General features: G+C 45.0%; 1 protein-coding gene across 1 annotated transcript in view; it reads left to right on the forward strand.

Moving 5' to 3' along the window:
• The window catches only part of LOC121838685 (glutamate receptor ionotropic, NMDA 3A-like), a 120596-nt gene that overhangs the window by 85885 nt on the left and 8757 nt on the right, over positions 1 to 25954 (forward strand). Inside the window, exon 4 of the mRNA XM_042302049.1 lies at positions 16709 to 17341. Coding sequence (XP_042157983.1) covers positions 16709 to 17341 — 633 coding nt within the window. The remainder of the gene's footprint in view (positions 1 to 16708; positions 17342 to 25954) is intronic.

A 25954-nucleotide genomic window follows, 5' to 3' on the forward strand; every position in this document is an offset into this window, starting at 1 on the left:
CTTCATCCATAACCCACCCTTAGGTCTTCATCCACATCGCACCCGTAGGTCTTCATCCACATCCCACCCTTAGGTCTTCATGCACAACCCACCCATAGGTCTTCATCCACATCCCACCCTTAGGTCTTCATCCACATCCCACCCGTAGGTCTTCATCTACATCCCACCCTTAGGTCTTCATCCATAACCCACCCGTAGGTCTTCATCCATATCCCACCCTTAGGTCTTCATCCATATCCCACCCTTAGGTCTTCATCCATATCCCACCCGTAGGTCTTCATCCATATCCCACCCTTAGGTCTTCATCCATATCCCACCCGTAGGTCTTCATCCATATCCCACCCGTAGGTCTTCATCCACATCTCACCCTTAGGTCTTTATCCACATCCCACCCGTAGGTCTTCATCAGGCATCTACATCCCACCCATAGGTCTTCATCCATATCCCACCCGTAGGTCTTCATCTACATCCCAACCTTTGGTCTTCATCCATAATCCACCCGTAAGTCTTCATCCATAACCCACCCTTAGGTCTTTATCCACATCCCACCCTTAGGTCTTCAACAGGCATCTACATCCCGCCCGTAGGTCTTCATCCATAGCCCACCCGTAGGTCTTCATCTACATCCCACCCTTAGGTCTTCATCCATAACCCACCCTTAGGTCTTCATCCATAACCCACCAGTAGGTCTTCATCCACATCCCACCCGTAGGTCTTCATCCACATCCCACCCTTAGGTCTTCATCCGTATCCCACCTGTAGGTCTTCATCCACATCCCACCCTTAGGTCTTTATCCACATCCCACCCGTAGGTCTTCATCCATAACCCACCCGTAGGTCTTCATCCACATCCCACCCGTAGGTCTTTATCCATAACCCACACGTAGGTCTTCATCCATAACCCACCCGTAGGTCTTCATCCATAACCCACCCTTAGGTCTTCATCCAAAACCCACCCGAAGGTCTTTATCAATAACCCACCCTTAGGTCCTCATCAGGCATCTACATCCCACCCTTAGGTCTTCATCCATAACCCACCCTTAGGTCTTCATCCATAACCCACCCTTAGGTCTTCATCCACAACCCACCCTTAGGTCTTCATCCACATCTAACCCGTAGGTCTTCATCCATAACCCACCCATAGGTCTTCATCCATAACCCACCCTTAGGTCTTCATCCACATCCCACCCGTAGGTCTTCATCCATAACCAACCCATAGGTCTTCATCCATAACCCACCCTTAGGTCTTCATCCACATCGCACCGGTAGGTCTTCATCCACATCCCACCCTTAGGTCTTCATGCACAACCCACCCATAGGTCTTCATCCACATCCCACCCGTAGGTCTTCATCCATAACCCGCCCGTAGGTCTTCACCCATAACCCACCCTTAGGTCTTCTATCATAACCCACCCATAGGTCTTCATCCACATCCCACCCGTAGGTCTTCATCCATAATCCGCCCGTAGGTCTTCATCCATAACCCACCCTTAGGTCTTCAATCATAACCCACCCTTAGTTCTTCATCCACATCCCACCCGCAGGGCTTCATCCACATCCACCCTTAGATCTTCATCCATAACACATCCGTAGGTGTTCATCAGGAATCTACATCCCAACGTTAGGTCTTCATCCATAACCCAACCGTAGTTCTTCATCCATAACCTACCCTTAGGTCTTCATCCATAACCCACCCATAGGTTTTCATCCATAACCCACCCGTAGGTCTTCATCCATAACCCACCCGTAGGTCTTCATCCACATCCCACCCATAGGTCGTCATCTACATTCCACCCTTAGGTCTTCATCAATATCCCACCCGTAGGTCTTCATCCATAACCCACCCGTAGGTCTTCATCCATAACCCACCCTTAGGTCTTCATCCACATCCCACCCGTAGGTCTTCATCTACATCCCACCCTTAGGTCTTCATCCATAATCCACCCGTAGGTCTTCATCCATATCCCACCCTTAGGTCTTCATCCATATCCCACCCTTAGGTCTTCATCCATATCCCACCTGTAGGTCTTCATCCATCCCACCCTTAGGTCTTCATCCATATCCCACCCGTAGGTCTTCATCCATATCCCACCCGTAGGTCTTCATCCACATCTCACCCTTAGGTCTTTATCCACATCCCACCCGTAGGTCTTCATCCATAACCCACACGTAGGTCTTCATCCATAACCCACCCGTAGGTCTTCATCCATAACCCACCCTTAGGTCTTCATCCATAACCCACCCTTAGGTCTTCATCCACATCACACCCTTAGGTCTTCATCCATAACCCACCCGTAGGTCTTCATCCATATCCCACCCTTAGGTCTTCATCCATATCCCACCCTTAGGTCTTCATCCATATCCCACCCGTAGGTCTTCATCCATATCCCACCCTTAGGTCTACATCCATATCCCACCCGTAGGTCTTCATCCATATCCCACCCGTAGGTCTTCATCCACATCTCACCCTTAGGTCTTTATCCACATCCCACCTGTAGGTCTTCATCAGGCATCTACATCCCACCCGTAGGTCTTCATCCATATCATCCATATCCCACCCGTAGGTCTTCATCTACATCCCAACCTTTGGTCTTCATCCATAATCCACCTGTAAGTCTTCATCCATAACCCACCCTTAGGTCTTTATCCACATCCCACCCGTAGGTCTTCAACAGGTATCTACATCCCGCCCGTAGGTCTTCATCCATAGCCCACCCTTAGGTCTTCATCCACAATAACCCACCCTTAGGTCTTCATCCATAACCCACCCTTAGGTCTTCATCCATAACCCACCCATAGGTCTTCATCCATAACCCACCCTTAGGTCTTCATCCACATCCCACCCGTAGGTCTTCATCCATAACCCACCCATAGGTCTTCATCCATAACCCACCCTTAGGTCTTCATCCACATCCCACCCGTAGGTCTTCATCCACATCCCACCCTTAGGTCTTCATGCACAACCCACCCATAGGTCTTCATCCACATCCCACCCTTAGGTCTTCATCCATACATCCCACCCGTAGGTCTTCATCTATATCCCACCCTTAGGTCTTCACCCATAACCCACCCGTAGGTCTTCATCCATATCCCACCCTTAGGTCTTCATCCATATCCCACCCTTAGGTCTTCATCCATATCCCACCCATAACCCACCCTTAGGTCTTCATCCATATCCCACCCTTAGGTCTTCATCCATATCCCACCCGTAGGTCTTCATCCATATCCCACCCGTAGGTCTTCATCCACATCTCACCCTTAGGTCTTTATCCACATCCCACCCTTAGGTCTTCATCAGGCATCTACACCACCCCACCCATAGGTCTTCATCCATATCCCACCCGTAGGTCTTCATCTACATCCCAACCTTTGGTCTTCATCCATAATCCACCCGTAGGTCTTCATCCATAACCCACCCTTAGGTCTTTATCCACATCCCACCCTTAGGTCTTCATCAGGCATCTACATCCCGCCCGTAGGTCTTCATCCATAGCCCACCCGTAGGTCTTCATCTACATCCCACCCTTAGGTCTTCATCCATAACCCACCCTTAGGTCTTTTAGCCATAACCCACCAGTAGGTCTTCATCCACATCCCACCCGTAGGTCTTCATCCACATCCCACCCTTAGGTCTTCATCCGTATCCCACCTGTAGGTCTTCATCCACATCCCACCCTTAGGTCTTTATCCACATCCCACCCGTAGGTCTTCATCCATAACCCACCCGTAGGTCTTCATCCATAATCCCACCCGTAGGTCTTCATCCATAACCCACCCGTAGGTCTTCATCCATAACCCACCCTTAGGTCTTCATCCAAAACCCACCCGAAGGTCTTTATCAATAACCCACCCTTAGGTCCTCATCAGGCATCTACATCCCACCCTTAGGTCTTCATCCATAACCCACCCTTAGGTCTTCATCCATAACCCACCCTTAGGTCTTCATCCACAACCCACCCTTAGGTCTTCATCCACATCTAACCCGTAGGTCTTCATCCATAACCCACCCATAGGTCTTCATCCATAACCCACCCTTAGGTCTTCATCCACATCCCACCCGTAGGTCTTCATCCATAACCCACCCATAGGTCTTCATCCATAACCCACCCTTAGGTCTTCATCATCCCACCGGTAGGTCTTCATCCATATCCCACCCTTAGGTCTTCATCCCACCCAGGTCAACCCACCCTTAGGTCTTCATCCACATCCCACCCGTAGGTCTTCATCCATAACCCACCCGTAGGTCTTCATCCATAACCCACCCTTAGGTCTTCATCATAACCCACCCATAGGTCTTCATCCATATCCCACCCGTAGGTCTTCATCCACATCCCACCCTTAGGTCTTCATCCATAACCCACCCTTAGGTCTTCATCATCATACATCCCACCCTTAGTTCTTCATCCATATCCCACCCTTCAGGTCTTCATCCACAACCCACCCTTAGGTCTTCATCCATAACCCATCCGTAGGTCTTTCATCAGGTCTTCATCCATCCCACCGTTAGGTCTTCATCCATAACCCACCCGTAGGTCTTCATCCATAACCCACCCTTAGGTCTTCATCCATAACCCACCCATAGGTCTTCATCCATAACCCACCCAGGTCTTCATCCATAACCCACCCTTAGGTCTTCATCATAATCCCACCCTTAGGTCTTCATCCACATAACCCACCCTTAGGTCTTCATCAGGTCTTCATATCCCAACCCCGTAGGTCTTCATCCATAACCCACCCGTAGGTCTTCATCCATACCCGTAGGTCCCACCCTTAGGTCTTCATCCACAACCCACCCTTAGGTCTTCATCCACATCTTCATCCACCCTTAGGTCTTCATCCATAACCCACCCGTAGGTCTTCATCCATATCCCACCCTTAGGTCTTCATCCATATCCCACCCTTAGGTCTTCATCCATATCCCACCCGTAGGTCTTCATCCATATCCCACCCTTAGGTCTTCATCCATATCCCACCCGTAGGTCTTCATCCATATCCCACCCGTAGGTCTTCATCCACATCTCACCCTTAGGTCTTTATCCACATCCCACCTGTAGGTCTTCATCGTAGGTCTTCATCCTATCCCATCCCACACGTAGGTCTTCATCCATAACCCACCCGTAGGTCTTCATCCATAACCCACCCTTAGGTCTTCATCCATAACCCACCCTTAGGTCTTCATCCACATCCCACCCTTAGGTCTTCATCCATAACCCACCCGTAGGTCTTCATCCCATCCCACCCTTATCTTCATCCATATCCCACCCGTAGGTCTTCATCCATATAGGTCTACATCCCCACCCGTAGGTCTTCATCCACATCCCACCCTTAGGTCTTCACATCCCATATCCCACCCTTAGGTCTTCATCCATATCCCACCCGTAGGTCTTCATCCACATCCCACCCGTAGGTCTTCATCCACATCTCACCCTTAGGTCTTCATCCACATCCCACCTGTAGGTCTTCATCCATAACCCACCCTACATCCCACCCCGTAGGTCTTCATCCACATCCCACCCGTAGGTCTTCATAACCCTAGGTCTTCATCCCACCCTTTGGTCTTCATCCACATCCCACCCGTAGGTCTTCATCCATAACCCACCCGTAGGTCTTCATCCATCCATAGGTCTTCATCCACACCCGTAGGTCTTTATCACCCGTAGGTCTTCATCCATAACCCACCCTTAGGTCTTCATCCAAACCCACCCTTAGGTCTTCCGAAGGTCTTTATCAATAACCCACCCTTAGGTCCTCATCAGGCATCTACATCCCACCCTTAGGTCTTCATCCATAACCCACCCTTAGGTCTTCATCCATAACCCACCCTTAGGTCTTCATCCACAACCCACCCTTAGGTCTTCATCCACATCCCACCACGTAGGTCTTCATCCATAACCCACCCTTAGGTCTTCTTCCAAATCCCACCCTTAGGTCTTCATCCACATCCCACCCGTAGGTCTTCATCCATAACCCGTGTGTAGGTCTTCATCCATAACCCACCCTTAGGTCTTCATCCATAACCCACCCGTAGGTCTTCATCCATAACCCACCCGTAGGTCTTCATCCATAACCCATCCGTAGGTCTTCATCCATAACCCACCCGTAGGTCTTCATCCATAACACACCCGTAGGTCTTCATCCATAACCCAGCCATAGGTCTTCATCCATAACCCACCCTTAGGTCTTCATCCATAACCCACCCTTAGGTCTTCATCTATAACCCACCCATAGGTCTTCATCCATAACCCACCCGTAGGTCTTCATCCATAACCCACCCTTAGGTCTTCATCCAAAACCCACCCGAAGGTCTTTATCAATAACCCACCCTTAGGTCCTCATCAGGCATCTACATCCCACCCTTAGGTCTTCATCCATAACCCACCCTTAGGTCTTCATCCATAACCCACCCTTAGGTCTTCATCCACAACCCACCCTTAGGTCTTCATCCACATCCCACCCGTAGGTCTTCATCCATAACCCACCCATAGGTCTTCATCCATAACCCACCCTTAGGTCTTCATCCACATCCCACCCGTAGGTCTTCATCCATAACCCACCCATAGGTCTTCATCCATAACCCACCCTTAGGTCTTCATCCACATCCCACCCGTAGGTCTTCATCCATAACCCACCCGTAGTTCTTCATCCATAACCCACCCTTAGGTCTTCATCCATAACCCACCCTTAGGTCTTCATCCATAACCCACCCTTAGGTCTTCATCCATAACTCAACCGTAGGTCTTCATCGGGCATCTACATCCCACCCTTAGGTCTTCATCCACAACCCACCCTTAGGTCTTCATCCACATCTCACCCATAGGTCTTCATCCATAACCCACCCGTAGGTCTTCATCCATAACCCATCCTTAGGTCTTCATCCACATCCCACCCTTAGGTCTTCATCCATATCCCACCCGTAGGTCTTCATCCACATCCCAGCCTTAGGACTTTATCCACATCCCACCCGTAGGTCTTCATCAGGCATCTACATCCCACCCTTAGGTCTTCATCCATAACCCACCCTTCGGTCTTCATCCATAACCCACCCTTAGGTCTTCATCCATAACCCATCCGTAGGTCTTCATCAGGCATCTACATCCCACTGTTAGGTCTTCATCCATAACCCACCCTTAGGTCTTCATCCATAACCCACCCTTAGGTCTTCATCCATATCCCACCCGTAGGTCTTCATCCACATCCCACCCTTAGGACTTTATCCACATCCCATCCGTAGGTCTTCATCAGGCATCTACATCCCACCCTTAGGTCTTCATCCACAACCCACCCTTAGGTCTTCATCCACATCTCACCCATAGGTCTTCATCATTAACCCACCCGTAGGTCTTCATCCATAACCCACCCTTAGGTCTTCATCCACATCCCACCCGTAGGTTTTCATCCATAACCCACCCGTAGGTCTTCATCCATAACCCACCCGTAGGTCTTCATCCACCTCCCACCCGTAGGTCTTCATCTACATTCCACCCTTAGGTCTTCATCAATATCCCACCCGTAGGTCTTCATCCATAACCCACCCGTAGGTCTTCATCCATAACCCACCCTTAGGTCTTCATCCACATCCCACCCGTAGGTCTTCATCTACATCCCACCCTTAGGTCTTCATCCATAACCCACCCGTAGGTCTTCATCCATATCCCACCCTTAGGTCTTCATCCATATCCCACCCTTAGGTCTTCATCCATATCCCACCCGTAGGTCTTCATCCATATCCCACCCTTAGGTCTTCATCCATATCCCACCCGTAGGTCTTCATCCATATCCCACCCGTAGGTCTTCATCCACATCTCACCCTTAGGTCTTTATCCACATCCCACCCGTAGGTCTTCATCAGGCATCTACATCCCACCCGTAGGTCTTCATCCATATCCCACCCGTAGGTCTTCATCTACATCCCAACCTTTGGTCTTCATCCATAACCCACCCGTAAGTCTTCATCCATAACCCACCCTTAGGTCTTTATCCACATCCCACCCGTAGGTCTTCAACAGGCATCTACATCCCGCCCGTAGGTCTTCATCCATAGCCCACCCGTAGGTCTTCATCTACATCCCACCCTTAGGTCTTCATCCATAACCCACCAGTAGGTCTTCATCCACATCCCACCCATAGGTCTTCATCCACATCCCACCCATAGGTCTTCATCTACATTCCACCCTTAGGTCTTCATCCATATCCCACCCATAGGTCTTCATCCAAATCACACCCGTAGGTATTCATCCATATCCCACCTTAGTTCTTCATCCATATCCCACCCGTAGGTCTTCATCCATATCCCACCCTTAGGTCTTCATCCATATCCCACCCGTAGGTCTTCATCCACATCCCACCCATAGGTCTTCATCCATATCCCACCCGTAGGTCTTCATCCATATCCCACCCTTAGGTCTTCATCTACATCCCACCCTTAGGTCTTCATCCATAACCCACCCGTAGGTCTTCATCCATATCCCACCCTTAGGTCTTCATCCATAACCCACCAGTAGGTCTTCTTCCATATCCATTCAATATATCACAATATATGACCATACACAAGGAATGTGAACAATGTTTAAAGTAATATACAATATTCAATTTGGGTTAAAAAATAAAAATAAATCACACGATCATTTTGACATTTTGGAACCATAAACAGTTTGAGGTCAAACTGAAATAAATAAATACATTTTAAAAATCCTCGTTAAGGCCAAGAGGAGAAAGCGTGTTCAGCCTGTGGATCCAGAAAGATTCCCTTTGAAGAAGTTTCCTCTCAATGTCCCCCCCTGCATGACATCTTGACCATTTCTATTCCGGTGTATCTCAGAGAGCTAATAGAATGTCCAGCTGGTACAAAATTAACCAGATATTTTGTCTCCCCTGTCTGTATATTGCTGCGATGCTCACTGATCCGTGTCTTAAGGCTTCTACTTCTATTTCAACATGTAAATAACATCGGTGGACTTGAAGATAATCTGACCTTTGATCTTAAATCGTTGTCCTGTGCAGGGGTAGGTAAAAGTCACATCTACATTGGCCACATTTTCAAGTACCATCCGGAAACTTGTCCAAGAAAAATGTCCCTTTTCGTCTGGTGGAGCAGATTTAACCACGTTGTCTTTTGAAGACCATATGGTTTACCTTTAAAGGTTTCAGTTTTCAGTCAGTATCAGTAATATACCAGTGCTTCCTGATGATGTCCTTAAATGCCCTCCCCTATGGTGAGTATTTGGGACATGTTCTGGTGAGAATTGGGTGAAGCTGCTTTTTCGTTACTTTTGTTTGAAGGCTTTACAACTGTTAGTCTTTCAAAACCATCATTGGCATGTTTTAACCACTTACGTTTGTACCCTGGTGTACATTTATTTTGCAACGCTCGCAAATGCAATGCAAGCGGTGGGGTCAGCATGTTAGACTTGCTTTCAATGAGAATGACAGATTTACAACTCAGATGTGTGGATTTTTTCAGGTCGCCCCAAAAATTACATATTGCAGTTTTAAATAACTAAAACATAGTCTTTGCGTAAGTCTTCATGCCCCTTTGTTTAGACAATCCTAAAATCAGTTCAGGAGACAAATGTGTTTTAACAAATCACATAAAAGTAGGGGTTGACATGATTTTTAAATGACTAACCCTTCCTCTGTCCTCCATACACACAACAAGGTCCCTCAGTCAACTGTTGAATTTCAAGCACAGATTCAAGTACAAAGACCGGGGAGCTTTTTTGAAAGCCTCAAGAAGATGGGCAGTGATTGGTAGATGGGTAACAATAACAAATCAGTCATTGGATATCTCTTTAAGGACGGCCTAGTTAATATACAAAGGTACTGTCATCCTTCTGAACTGAGCTACAGGACAGGAATGAAACTGCTCAGGGATGTTATCATCAGGCCATTGGAGATTTTAAATTTTTTTTTTTTAAATGACTACAGAGTTTCAATGGCCGTGATGGGACTGAAGATGGATCAACAACATTGTAGTTACTGTGAAAAGAACACAAATATACAAAATATTCTAAAAATACACATCTGGTATGCAACAAGGCACTATAGTAAAACTTCCAAAAAGATACATGATAAAGGAATACACTTTTTGGCCTAAATGCAAAGCCTTATGTTTGGGGCAATCCAGCACATCACATCACTAAGTAACTGCCTCCTTATTTTCAAGCATGGTGGTGGCTGCATCATGGTATGGGTATTCTTGACATCTGCAAATACACAGGAGTTTTTCAGGATAAAAAGAAACAGGATATGACTAAGCACTGGCAAAACCTACAGCAAAACCTGCTACACCAAACATGGAAGGAGGATAGCATTTGGGGAATAGGTAGGCCTAAATGGAGGATATCCTCTTGGGGGAAAAGTGCTTGTCTAAGTGGTGTGTCTGCTTTTGGCCTGCAGTGTATTCTCACATATTCAATGGTTAGCTGGCTCACCAGATCAACCAAGGAGGAGAGTACAACAACAACCTAGAACCACAATCTGCAGGACAATACAACACCATAGAATCACCCTTTGCCATGTTCACAGCTTTGCACCCTCTTGGTATTCTCTCAACCTGCTTCACCTGGAATGCTTCTCCAACATTCTTGAAGGAGTTCCCACATATGCTGTTGGCTGCTTTTCCTTCAATCTGCATTCCAACTCATCCCAAACCATCTCAAATGGTTTGAGATCGGGTGATTGTGGAGGCCATGTCATCTGATGAAGCGCTACATCACTCTCCTTCCTGGTCAAATAGCCCTTACACAGCCTGGAGGTGTGTTTGGTCATTGTCCTGTTGAAAAACAAATTATAGTCCCACTAAGCCCAAACCAGATGGGATGGCGTATCACTGCAGAATGCTGTTGCAACGTTCTGACCTTAGTTACTTTGTTTTTGTCTGTGTTTTAGTATGGTCAGGGCGTGAGTTGGGGTGGGCAGTCTGTGTTTGTTTTTCTATGTTGGTTTTTGAGTTCGGCCTAGTATGGTTCTCAATCAGAGGCAGCTGTCAATTGTCGTCCCTGATTGAGAATCATACTTGGGTAGCCTGGGTTTCACTTTTGGTTTGTGGGTGTTTGTTTCAGTGTGAGTGTTTGGGCCACACGGTACTGTTTCGTTTTGTTCACATCGTTTATTGTTTTGTTCCAGTGTTCAGTTTGTTTATTAAAAAGACATGAACACTTACCACGCAGCACCTTGGCCCTCCTCTCTATCTCCAGACGACATCCGTTACAGCTGTGGTAGCCATACTGGTTAAGTGTGCCTTGAATCTGTTAATTACTCCATCAATCTGCATCATATGTCAGGTTTATCTAAATCAGGGTAATCTCACTCAGATTTATCTATAAAATAATTTAAATGTTCAAATCGGTATACCAGTGCAGTTAGATTAACAAGAATTTAAGCTTTCTGCCAATATCAGATATGTCTATGTCCTGGGAAATTTTCTTGTTACTTACAACCTCATGCTAATCGCATTAGCTTACATTATCTTAACCATCCCGTGGAAGAGTGTGCAAAGCTGTCATCAAGGCAAATGTTGACTTCTTGTAGAATCTCAAATATAAAATATATTTAGATTTGTTTTATACTTTTGTTTACTACATGATTCCATATGTGTTATTTAATAGTTTTGATGGCTTCTCTATTATTCTACAATGTAGAAAATAGTACAAATAAAGTAAAACCTTGGAATGAGTAGGTGTGTCCAAACCTTTGACTGGTACAGTACATCTATTTTTTTATAGTACAACTGATCAGTAGCACTTGAAGTCCCCACAAGAATACTAAACAAACTGGGGACATTTTGTTTGTCCCGACAAGGTCAAATGCTATTTCTAGGAGGTTTAGGGTTAAAGTTAGAATTAGGTTTAGGGTCAGGGTTAGGAGTAATGGTTAGGGTTAGGGGTTAGGGAAAATAGTATTTTGAATCGGACTGAATTGTATTAGTTGGTTAGTTGTACAAGGCTGTGTGTGTGTTTGTGTGCAAGGAAATCGAAAAATGTTGACTCACCCTACTTGCAGACACCAATAGTATCCTCTCTTTCATGTTGGCAAAACGGTCTATGTCTCTGACATGCAGTACACTTTTAGTTTTTGTTGCCATAGGCTACCTAGCTAAAATTCTTGCTAGCCTAACTTTCTCAAGTGGGCAACAATGAACCAGCTATGTTAGTTAGCTAGCTAGTTAATGTGAGCCTACTGGGCTACATCTTGGCTACATATTGAACTTCAATCGTCTCAGGCCAGTGGCACAATATATTAATTAATGGCTGCACCAGCTGTTCTGGATGACTGTGTGATAATGCTCTCGGTAGCCGATGTGAACAAAACCTTTAAACAGGTCAAGATTCACAAAGCCTCTGGGCCAGACGGATTACAAGGACGTGTACTCAAAGCATGCAAGGACAACTGGCAAGTGTCTTCATTAACATTTTCAACCTCTCCCTGACCGAGTTTGTAATACCTACATGTTTCAAGCAGACCAGCATAGTCCCTATGCCCAAGGAAGCGAAGGAAGCCTGCCTAAATGATTACCACCCCGTGGGACTTACATTGGTAGCCATGAAGTGCATTGAAAGGTGGTCATGGCTCACATCAGCAGCATCCTCCTGGACACCCTAGACCCACTCCAATTCGCATACCGCCCCAACAGATCCACAGATGATGCAATCTCAATCACACTCCCCTTTCTCACCTGGACAAAAGGAACACCTCTGTGAGAATGCTATTCATTGACTACAGCCCAGCTTTCAACACCATAGTGCCCACGAAGCACTATGGTAGGGAACAACACATCTGCCACGCTGATCCTTAACACTGGGGCCCCTCAGGGGTGTGTACTTAGTCCCCTCCTGTATACCCTGTTCACACACGACTGCGTGGCCAAACATGACTCCAACACCATCATTAAGTTTGCTGACGACACAACAGTGGTAGGCCTGATCACTGACAACGATGAGATGGCCTATAGGGAGGTGGTCAGAATACTGGCAGTGTGGTGCCAGGACAACAACCTCTCCCTCAATGTGAGCAAGACTAATGAACTGAGCGTGGGCTACAGGAAAAGGCAGGTTGAACAGGCCCCCATTAACATTGACGGAGCTGTAGTGGATCGGGTCGAGAGTTTCAAGTTCCTTGGTGTCCACATCACCAACAAACTATCATGGTCCAAACATACCAAGACAGTCTGAAGAGGGCACGACAAAACCTCTTCCCCCTCAGGAGACCACTATGGCATGGGTCACCAGATCCTCGAAAGGTTCTACATCCACGGTTCTACTGCTCGGCATCTGATCGTAAGGCGCTACAGAGGGTAGTGCGAACGGCCCAGTACATCACTGGGGCCAATATTTTCCGAAATATTCCAAGCTGTTTAAAGACACAGTCAGCTTAGTGTAGGTAAACTTCTGACTCACTGGAATTGTGATACAGTGAATTATAAATTAATTATAAATGATACATTAAATAATCTGTCTGTAAACAATTGTTGGAAAAATGACTTGTGTCATGCACAAAGTAGATGTCTGTTACGGTTTTCTTCCGTCGAAGGAGAGTCGGACCAAAATGCAGCGTGGTATTTTCGATACATGTTTATTGACGACGAAAAAAAAAACGAACAATACAAAAACAACAAACGTAACGTGAAAACCTATACAGCCTATCTGGTGCAAACAAACACAGAGACAGGAACAATCACCCACGAAACACTCAAAGAATATGGCTGCCTAAATATGGTTCTCAATCAGAGACAACGATAATCACCTGCCTCTGATTTAGAACCACCTCAGGCAACCATAGACTTTTCCAGACAACCCTACTAAGCCACAATCCCAATACCTACTAAAACCCCAATACAAAAACACACCACAAAATAAACCCATGTCACACCCTGGCCTGACCAAATAAAGAAAGAAAACACAAAATACTAAGACCAGGGCGTGACAGACCCCCAAGGTGCGGACTCCCGGCCGCACACCTAAACCCATAGGGGAGGGTAGTAGTGTGCAGACCACCATCAACCAGACCATGGCAAGCCATTAGCCCGGTAATGGCGCCTGCACTGCTATCCCCCTATTCCTAAATCTGTATTAAAATCCCCCTGTCACTAATTTCCTATTTGTGACACACAGGGCGTCAGACAGTCCACCATCTCCCTCCTGTCTGCCACCACCTGTGGCCCATACACCATCACTAATCTAAATTTACAATCCCTTATCGTGACATCCACCCCTATAACCCTCCCCTGCATTACCACAAAAGAATCCTCCACTTTTACCTCCCTGTGCCCACACAAAATCCCTACCCCGATGAGTGCACCCCCAATACCCCAAACCGACTCCCCCTTGCCCCACTCCCTCTTAAACCTACTAACATCCCTCCATCCCTCAGGCGAACCTCCTGTAAAAAACAAAAATCAAACCCCACACCCTCCAAATAACTAAAAACCGCCCTCCTCTTAACAAAATCCCTTAAACCCCTTACATTTAAACTAACAAAAGTAAAATTAGACCCCATGAAATAATAAAATAAAAACATGTAATACACTCAAATTCTAAACCCAGACAGAAAAAAACAAAAACAGGAGACTCACCCGATGCTCCCCTGCTCCATATCTACCGGTGAGAACACCATCCATACTCCCGACATCCCCCCTCTTCCTCCATCTCACCAACCCAGGATGCAGGAATAGTGTTTGGCTCCGGGGTGCCCTGCACCCTGGGTCTACCCCCACACTCCTTCCAATCCCCAGTGCTACAGCTGGTTTGGAAAAATATCGGGAGGCTGAGTCCCCAAACAAAAAACTCCCCACCTCCTCCTGTACCCAGTCTTGAGTCTTGTTAGGTGTGTCCCCACCCAACAGAAGTTGAGGGCCTGGGGAAACCAGCAGCAACCCAGAGGTTTCTCCCACCCCCATCACTCTCTTGGCCATCCCCTCCCTCTCACTGTCGGCCAATCGCACCCTCCTCTTCATTCTCTTCTTTGGTGATGGCGGCAGTGGAGAGATACCACCCTCCCCCCGCCACAAGCATATGACCTCTGACGGGCCGGGCACCCCCGCCACAGGTGTGCTAACGAGCCACACCCGTGGCACACCTTAGGCTTGTCACAGTCCCTCGCCTCGTGTTCCTCAGATCCACAAAATCTGCATTTTCTTGTGCTGCACGAAGCGAATATGTGGCCGTAGGCCATACAGCGCCTGCAAAATGGGGGCTGACGTGCATAAAACAACGTCCCCCTGTCAGCCCCTAGGGAGAACATAGCAGGAGGATGGAGGTAGCCACCATGTCCCTTTGGGTCCTCCCTGAGGAGGGCCTGGAAGCCTCTCCTCCCATTCCAAAATACAAAAACACACCACAAAATAAACCCATGTCACACCCTGGCCTGACCAAATAAATAAAGAAAACACAAAATACTAAGACCAGGGCGTGACAATGTCCTAACCGACTTGCCAAAACTATAGTTTGTTTACAAGACATTTGTGGAGTGGTTGAAAAATGAGTTTTAATGACTCCAACCTAAGTGTATGTAAACGTCCAACTTCAACTATAAACCTCATAAAGTATGTAACCTCATTATTGTTTTTCTTATTGTGTTACTTTTTTATTATTACTTTCTTTTTACTAAATATTTTCTAAACTCTTCTTGAACTGCATTGTTGGTTAATTAAGGGCTTGTAAGTCAGCATTTCACTGGTAAAGTCTACACTTGTTCTATTCGGCACATGAGACAAATAAAGTTTGATTTGATTTGAAAGATACAGTATGTAATAATTTTAATTAATTTATTGGTTACAAAATTTGGGGAAGCCTGATTCCATTTCGCATCCGTGAATACACACCACTGCTAATGATATTGATACCTTATTTTTTTCCCAAACCCCTTAAAAGCTCTCAGGGGAAAATAAACACACACATACACACAATTCACTATTGTAATTCACTATGCGTTTGGTTCCTTGAAGCTCACTGCTTTCTGACGAGGGAGAGTCACTGGTCAACGAGACCAAATTGGAGTTTTGTCTTTTTTCATCTGCAATTTTACCAAAACATGAACTGTCCGGTGACAAATGTTTTTTTTTTCAGTACAAGTGGCAGGAAGGGTAAACCCGCGGGCGCCTGCGTTAGTGGATTTTTTTAGCAGACATTTGGAGAGTGTCTAGTGGATGAAAGAAGAAAGAGAATAGCGGATGTTTTTTCCAGATCAAATGGATGTTAATGGAATTTATTTTTGGAAGTTAACATATTTTACTAACAGAAAATGAGATGGAACCTAACAATAACTTATGAATAATACCCAAACTGTAACGACGTGTTGATCATTCCCAAATCTGCATTGTTTTTCTTAATGTTATTTTTCATTGACCTGCAAACCAAACGGAAACTCAATCATTTTCTTATATAAATGCATTTATTTATAATATTTTTAGTTGAAAAGCTGCAGGTTTGGCCAATATTTGTGTGTGCGTGAGTTATGGCCGCGCTCCCTCCTGTTGGTGTCTGACCGAGATCATTACATGGGAGACGGAGAGATCTAACCGGTGCTGCGCTGGGACATCAAGAGGGGCAGGGGAACGAGTGGAGATCCGTTTTTGGTGTGGTCGGAGGTCCCTGTTGCGTGATGACGGGGCTCGGGATTTGGTTTGCGTTTGTCCGGTTTGTGCTTCTCCCGTTGCTCGCACCATGCACCTTGCTGTTGTGCGTTCTGATTCCAGTGTCTCTCCCACCCGCAGCCTTGTCAAATCCTCAATCGGATTGGGCACACGGTGCGCGTGGGGGCCCTGCAACTGCAGCCGCGGCTCTTCAGCCACGTTTCCACCTTCAGAGGCGGTAAAGAAGCCCCTGTCCCGGTTGATGAATGGGATATACACGGCGGAACGAGGGAAGCAGTGGAAAGACAGTTGGAAAATATTACCAAAAGTGTCAATGAACACGATTTACACAGCCTAGGGACTAGGGCGTCGATGAACAGCCAACACAAGGAAATGGGGGGTAAAAGTAAGAACATGTACAAACAGAACGAGAGTGAGAGAAGTGTGTTCATGCCGAGGGACTCGATCCTATTGGCCACGGAGACGTTGAATCGCATGGCCGGTCTGTTACCATATAACCTCTCTCTGGAGGTAGTGATGGCTGTGGACGCGGGGCTCGGGGAATTACCCACGTTCTCCTCCTCTACCCCGGTCTGTGAAGACCCCATGTCGTTTCTGCAGAGTATTTGTCATACTGTTATAGTCCAAGGAGTTTCTGCTATGATGGCTTTCCCTCAGACCAGGGACGACCTGGTGAAGTTGGAATTCATCGCGTCAACGCTTCAGATTCCTGTCATCAGTGTTGTCCAGAACGTATTCAAACGGCAGAGTAAGGTAAGGCAGATAATGTCTGTTGGCTTAACCACTGATGTAATATTAGCATAATATTGTCTTTGCCGTGTGTGGTGTATGAATAGAGCCCTCAAGTTTAGAAAGTACAAACATGGACAGTTGAAGAAGGAACGGTGTGCTTTTGTTAATTCAGCATCACGGACAGCACTCCTCGTGCTGCTTTTGGGATTTCAACTCGACGAGTAAATGTTTGTATTTTCTTATCAACTTGTCCTGTGTAATGTGGGCAGCTAAATTCACACTCTATAAACAATCTATCCCACAAATATCACAGCATCTACACACACACACACACACACACAACTTTTATTTTTGCACTAGCACTACACAGCTGTATAAAATAATCAAAGCTTGAAGATGGATTAGTTATTTGAATTAGTTGTGTAGTGCTAGGGGCAGGAACCCTGGGGTCTCTCTCTATCAGTCTCTATCCCAGCATCATGGCAACATAGTGGTTAGATCTACACCCCCTGGGATCTCTCTCCCAGTACCTGCTCATGATGCTCGGGTAGAGACAAACAGAGATCCCAGGAGGCATTTTAATAGCTATATACTGCCACCTGCTATGTTTCAACAGCACAGCAAAACACTACCTGCTCATTAGGCATTTTAATAGCCTTTTACTGCATGTCAATGAACATTGAACAACAACTAGAACAGTGGTCTGTTGTTTGATGTGTCCCACATGGCACCCTATTCCCTACATAGTGAACGACTGACCAGGGCCCATAGCTACATAGTGAACGACTGACCAGGGCCCATATCTACATAGTGAACGACTGACCAGGGCCCATATCTACATAGTGAACGACTGACCAGGGCCCATAGTTACATAGTGAACGACTGACCAGGGGCCATAGCTACATAGTGAACGACTGACCAGGGTCCATAGCTACATAGTGAACTACTGACCAGGGCTCATAGCTACATAGTGAACTATTGACCAGGGCTCATAGCTACATAGTGAACTACTGACCAGGGCTCATAGCTACATAGTGAACTACTCTTTCATTGGTTTTTCTTTATTTGTACTATTTTCTACATTGTAGAATAATAGTGAAAACATCCAAACTATAAGATAACACATATGGAATCAGGTAGTAGCCCCAAAAGTGTTCAAAATATATGTTATATTTGAGACTCTTCAAAGTAGCCACCCTTTGCCTTATTGACAGCTTTGCACACCCTTGGCCTTCTCTCAACCAGCTTCATGAGGAATGTTCTTCCAACAGTCTTGAAAGAGTTCCCACATATGCTGAGCACTTGTTGGCTGCTTTTTCCTTCACTCTGCGGTCCAACTCATCCCAAACCATCTCAAATGGTTTGAGGTCGGGTGATTGTGGAGGCCAGGTCCTCTGATGCAGAGCTCCATCACTCTCATTGGTCAAATAGACCTTACACAGCCTGGAGGTGTGTTTGGGGTCATTGTCCTGTTGAAAAACAAATGATAGTCCCACTAAGCGCAAACCAGATGGGATGGTATATCGCTGCAGAGTACTGTGGTAGGCATGCTAGTTAAGTGTGCCTTGAATCCTAAATAAATCAACGACAGTATCACCAGCAAGCACCCACACATCATCACAACACCTCCTCCATGCTTCACGGTGGGAACCACACATGCAGAGATCATCCGTTCACCTACTCAGCGTCTCACAAAGACACAGCGGTTGGAACCAAAAATCTAAATTTGGACTCATCAGACTAAAGGACAGATTTTCACCGGTCTGATATTCCATTGCTAGTTTTTCTTGCCCCAAGCAAGTCTCTTCTTATGTTTATTTAACCTTTTATGCCATTTTTTATTTGGAGATTCTGAACTGCTCTTGACTTCAAGTAATGACAATAAATGATATGACTGACTGAAGAATTTAACTCTCAGAGTTCTTTAGTAGTGTTTTTTGCAGCAATTCAACCATGAAGGCCTGATTCACACAGTCTCCTCTGAACAGTTGATGTTGAGATGTGTCTGTTACTTGAACTCTGTGAAGCATTTATTTGGGCTGCAATTTCTGAGGCTTGTAACTCTAATGAACTTGTCCTCTGCAGCAGAGGTAACTCTGGGTCTTCCTTTCCTGTGGGGGTCCTCATTAGAGCTAGTTTCATCATAGCGCTTCATGGTTTTTGCGAGTGCACTTTTCTCTTTGCCTATATGAGCTGTTCTTGCCATAATATGGACTTGGTCTTTTACCAAATATGCCTATCTTCTGTATACCACCCCTACCTTATCACAACACAACTCAAATGCATTCAGATGGGTAGAAATTCCACAAATTAACTTTTAACAAGGCACACGTGTTAATTAAAATGCATTCCAGGTGACTACCTCATGAAGCTGGTTAAGAGAATGCCAAGAGTGTGCAAAGCTGTTATCAAGGCAAAGAGTGGCTACTTTGAAGAGTCATAGTTTTAATGTGTTCACTATTATTCTGGGTTGTAGAAAATAGTACAAATAAATAAAAACCCTGTAATGAGTAGGTGTGTCCAAACTTTTGACTGGTATGGTAAGTAAAGCAATTCATGTCCTGTCATGGTTCACACCGTAGGGTGTGAGACAGCTTCATGCACGTATAAGTACACCTTCTGGATAGGACACTAGTCTGTCTCAGGGTCTTACCCCTAATCCAGCTAATTCATTCTGAGTGCCAAATGGCGCTTTTAGAGTCCTTGTTACGACTTGATCAAAGACTGGTCATACCCACACTTTCAGGGCAGACACTAACCACATGGATACTATGTTGGTCTTAATGCACTTCCAACGGACAAGACTGGTCATACCCACACTTTCAGGGCAGACACTAACCACATGGATACTATGTTGGTCTTAATGCACTTCCAATGGACAAGACTGGTCATACCCACACTTTCAGGGCGGACACTAACCACATGGATACTATGTTAGTCTTAATGCACTTCCAACGGACAAGACTGTAATACTCACTGCAGGGCTAATATTCTGGTTACAGACTGTCAGACTGTAATACTCACGACAGGGCTAATATTCTGGTTAGACTGTCAGACTGTAATACTCACTGCAGGGCTAATATTCTGGTTACAGACTGTCAGACTGTAATACTCATGACATAGCGCTTCATGGTTTTTGCGACTGCACTTTTCTCTTTGCCTATATGAGCTGTTCTTGCCATAATATGGACTTGGTCTTTTATCAAATATGCCTATCTTCTGTATACCACCCCTACCTTATCACAACACAACTCAAATGGATTCAGATGGATAGAAATTCCACAAATTAACTTTTTAACAAGGCACACGTGTTAATTAAAATGCATTCCAGGTGACTACCTCATGAAGCTGGTTAAGAGAATGCCAAGAGTGTGCAAAGCTGTTATCAAGGCAAAGAGTGTCTACTTTGAAGAGTCATAGTTTTGATGACAAAATTTCGGGGTTGCACGGTGATGCGGTATGGAGCTTGATTTGACCTCCGCAAGCCTCCCCCGTGCTACACAGTTGTATCACACACTCCGTACAGAGCCTCTGACTGCATTTCTGGATCAAGCATAAATAGACTTTTATCTGTGTCATATTCATCAGGGCACACCATAGCAAAACATTTTGCAACAGAAAACCAAAATGAGCACTTCTTTGACAATTTGCATACACTCCCTTCCTGTTTCAGTCCGTTTTCTTCCATTTAACAACTACTGTAATGAACAGCAGGACCTATCAGGTCATTTAGAACTCTACTGTAATGAACAGCAGGACCTATCAGGTCATTTAGAACTCTAAACCGTCAAGACGTCCTGTCTTTGTTTTGCCGTTTGGAGATGAAGAGATGAAGAGCTTCTTCTTTAGTGTGAGTAGATTAGTCTGTTTTCTGTCTGTCATTTACAAGAAGTAGACTTCACTATATACCCGGGACCATGGGGAGATTATTCAGCCTCACTAAGCATCTCATCCTGCCCCTCTGGAGAGATCTGGGGCCTAGTTTATAAATGTTGCTTAGGCACATTTCTAAGTAAACTTTGGGATCTATAAAAACGAACTTTATGGGAGAATGGGCGGTCCTCCACGGACACTTTGAACCATGCTGTATGTACTGTACATTAACTGGAGAAATGAGAAACTGCAACTCCGATGGCAGAAGGATGAACCTCGACAAACACTGAAATTGATACCATTGTGTAAAATAAATCAAAATATTACCTCTTACGTGTAATATATGAAGAGTTCCCTGGAGTGCACACAAAAGAAAAACAGCAGGACCCAGGTGTATATATATCCTGACCTTTCTTAAATACTTCAGACATAGGACATAGTTACATTTTTGTGGGGGATTAACAGTCATTCAATGTGTTTCTATGGGCTAATAGCAGTAAGGCCAAATTCAATGTGTTTCTATGGGCTAATAGCAATAGGGCCAAATGCAATGTGTTTCTATGGGCTAATAGCAATAAGGCCAAATTCAATGTGTTTCTATGGGCTAACAGCAGTAAGGCCAAAGATAATTCTTAAAAATCCAAATTACTTCACAGATCTTCATTGTAAAGAGTTTAAACAATGTTTCCATTGCTTGTTCCATGAACAATTAATGAACATGCACTAGTGGAACGGTCGTTAAGACACTAACAGCTTACAGACGGTAGGCAATTAAGGTCACAGTTATGAAAACTTGGGACACTAAAGAGGCCTTTCTACTGACTGCAAAAGAAAGATGCCCAGGGTCCCTGCTCATCTGCGTGAATGTGCCTTTGGCATGCTGCAAGGAGGCATGAGGATTGCAGATGTGGCCAGGGCAATAAATTGCAATGTCCGTACTGTGAGACGCCTAAGACAGCACTACAGGGAGACAGGATGGACAGCTGATCGTCCTCGCAGTGGCAGACCACGTGTAACAACACCTGCACAGGATCGGTACATCCGAACATCACATGTGCGGGACAGGTACAGGATGGCAACAACAACTGCCTGAGTTACACCAGGAACGCACAATCCCTCCATCAGTGCTCAGACTGCCCGCAATAGGCTGAGAGAGGCTAGACTGAGGGCTTGTAGGCCTGTTGTAAGGCAGGTCCTCACCAGACATCACCGGTAACAATGTCGCCTATGGGCACAAACCCACCATCGCTGGACCAGACAGGACTGGCAAAAGTGCTCTTCACTGACAAGTCATGGTTTTGTCTGATTGTCAGAATTCTGTTTATCGTTGAAGGAATGAGCATTACATCGAGGCCTGTACTCTGGAGTAGGATCGATTTGGAGGTGGAGGGTCCATCATGGTCTGGGGCGGTGTGTCACAGGAATGTCAGTGTTCAGCCATGGCCAGCGAAGAGCCTGGATCTCAATCCTTTTGAGGACGTCTGGGACCTGTTGGATCGGAGGGTGAGGACTAGGGCCATTCCCCCAGAAATGTCCGGGAACTTGCAGGTGCCTTGGTGGAAGAGTGGGGTAACATCTCACAGCAAGAACTGGCAAATATGATGCAGTCCATGAGGAGGAGATGCACTGCAGTACTCAATGCAGCTGGTGGCCACACCAGATACTGACTGTTACTTTTGATTTTGACCCCCTTTGTTCAGGGACAAATTATTCAATTTCTGTTAGTCACATCATGTCTGTGGAACTTGTTCAGTTTATGTCTCAGTTGTTGAATCTTGTTATGTTCATACAAATATTTACACATGTTAAGTTTGCTGAAAATGAACTCAGTTGACAGTGTGAGGACATAATTTTTTTGCTGAGTTTACAAAATAAATAATTATACCTTAAACTCCTAAAACTCAAATCAAATAGCTAAATGATCCTTGGTATGACTATTGTAAAACAATTCCATATGTTAGCTTAGCATAACCCTCCCACCAAAGTCCTCTTCACTGTTAAATGCAAGAATATCTAGCCTGAGTGCCAGTCTGGTCGTGCTATCATGCTAACTCCTTGTCACGAATTGCCATGCCAATAACATCAACAGATTTGGCAAGAGCACTAGCAGGCATGGACCCACGTTAAGGAATCTCCCCTTTCTGGAGACATTGGAGGAAGTGTTACTTGGACATAGGGTTTTGGGGAAAGTTAGTTTTATAGTGGGGTTTAGCACCAGGGCTGGTGATGGAGGCTAACGATATAAAGGTTAGCTGGAGACGGAATCTGCAGCTGCCAGTATACAGAGGCAATCCATCCATTTGCTTTCAGAATGTTAATTGCTGACAGGTTCTGGAACCATCTCCTTTGTCAGATCATTTATTGAGTTTGTTTATTGCTGACAGGTTCTGGAACCATCTCCTTTGTCAGATCATTTAATGCTTCTGCTAGTATTTCTGTCATACTCTACGGGACCCATTTAGGCTCGGTAGTAAATTATGCAGATGAATAAGGATTGTTGAATTTCCATGTTAATGGAGAAGGATTAAACCAATTGAGGCAATTAGACAAATCTTGATAATTTAGTGATTTTGCATTAGGCAGAATTTAGGATCAATTAGCCTAATATAAAACTTGCTGACCTCTGGAAGGAAACTAACCACAGCATTGATCTTTTGGCTCCTTTACAAACTACTGCCAAAGTCAGTGCTAGAAGTACAGACATCAGAGGACAACAAGTACAGACATCAGAGGACAACAAGTACAGACATCAGAGGACAACAAGTACAGACATCAGAGGACAACAAGTACAGACATCAGAGGACAACAAGTACAGACATCAGAGGACAACAAGCACAGACATCAGAGGACTACAAGTACAGACATCAGAGGACTACAAGTACAGACATCAGAGGACTACAAGTACAGACATCAGAGGACTACAAGTACAGACATCAGAGGACTACAAGTACAGACATATGAGAACTACACATACAGACATCAGAGGACTACAAGCACAGACATCAGAACTACAAACATCAGTCTCTGTATTATTATTTATTTATTTATTTGGACAATGTACAACAGGAACATACAGTACCAGTCAACAGTTTGGACACACCTACTGGACACACCTACTCATTCAAGTGTGATTCCTTATTTGTTCTATTTTCTACATTGTAGAATAATAGTGAAGACATCATAACTATGAATTAACACATATGGAATCATGTAGTAACCAAAAAAGTGTTAAACAAATCAAAATACATTTGATATTTGATATTATTTAACGTAGCCACCTTTTGCTTTGATGACAGCTTTGCACACTCGTGGCATTCTCTCAACCAGCTTCATGAGGTAGTCACCTGGAATGCATTTCAATTAACAGGTGTGCCTTGTTAACATTTATTTTGTAGAATTCTGTCGTCCTTAATGCGTTTGAGCCAATCAGTTGTGTTGTGATAAGGTAGGGGTGGTATACAGAAGATAGCCATATTTGGTAAAAGACCAAGTCCATATTATGGCAAGAACAGCTTAAAGAGAAACGACAGTCTATCATTACTTAAGACATGAAGGTCAGTCAATGCGGATAATTTCAAGAACTTTGAAAGTTTCCTCAAGTACAGTTGCAAAAACCATCAAGCGCTATGATGAAACTGGCTCTGAGGGCCGCCACAGGAAAGGAAGACCCAGAGTTACCTCTGCTACAGAGGATAAGTTCATTAGATTTACCAGCCTCAGAAATGCAGCCCAAATAAATGTTTGAGTGTTCAAGTAACAGCCTTGAACATCAACATCAACTGTTCAGAGGAGACTGCGTGAATCAGGCCTTCATGGTTGAATTGCTGAAAATAAACCACTACTAAAGGACACCAATAAAGAAGAAGAGACTTGCTTGGGCCAAGAAACACAAGCAACGACATTAGACCAGTGGAAATCTGTCCTTTAGTCTGAAGAGTCCAAATGTGAGATTTTGGTTCTAACCGCCCTGTCTTTGTGAGATGCAGAGTAGGTGAACAGATGATCTCAGAATGTATGGTTCCCATCATGAAGCATGGAGGAGGAGGTGTGATGTTGTGTGGGTGCTTTGCTGGTGACACTGTCAGTGATTTATTTAGGATTCAAATCCAATCAAATCAAATCAAATTTTATTTGTCACATACACATGGTTAGCAGATGTTAATGCGAGTGTAGCGAAATGCTTGTGCTTCTAGTTCCGACAATGCAGTAATAGCCAACAAGTAATCTAACTAACAATTCCAAAACTACTGTCTTATATACACAAGTGTAAGGGGATAAAGAATATGTACATAAAGATATATGAATGAGTGATGGTACAGAGCGGCATAGGCAAGATACAGTAGATGGTATCGAGTACAGTATATACATATGAGATGAGTATGTAAACAAAGTGGCATAGTTAAAGTGGCTAGTGATACATGTATTACATAAAGATGCAGTAGATGATATAGAGTACAGTATATACGTATACATATGAGATGAATAATGTAGGGTATGTAAACATTATATTAGGTAGCATTGTTTAAAGTGGCTAGTGATATATTTTACATAATTTTCCATCAATTCCCATTATTAAAGTGGCTGGAGTTGAGTCAGTGTGTTGGCAGCAGCCACTCAATGTTAGTGGTCTGTTTGCCAGTCTGATGGCCTTGAGATAGAAGCTGTTTTCAGTCTCTCGGTCCCAGCTTTGATGCACCTGTACTGACCTCGCCTTCTGGATGATAGCGGGGTGAACAGGCAGTGGCTCGGGTGGTTGTTGTC

Source organism: Oncorhynchus tshawytscha, linkage group LG20, assembly GCF_018296145.1.
Source record: "Oncorhynchus tshawytscha isolate Ot180627B linkage group LG20, Otsh_v2.0, whole genome shotgun sequence".
Taxonomy (NCBI): Eukaryota; Metazoa; Chordata; class Actinopteri; order Salmoniformes; family Salmonidae; genus Oncorhynchus; species Oncorhynchus tshawytscha.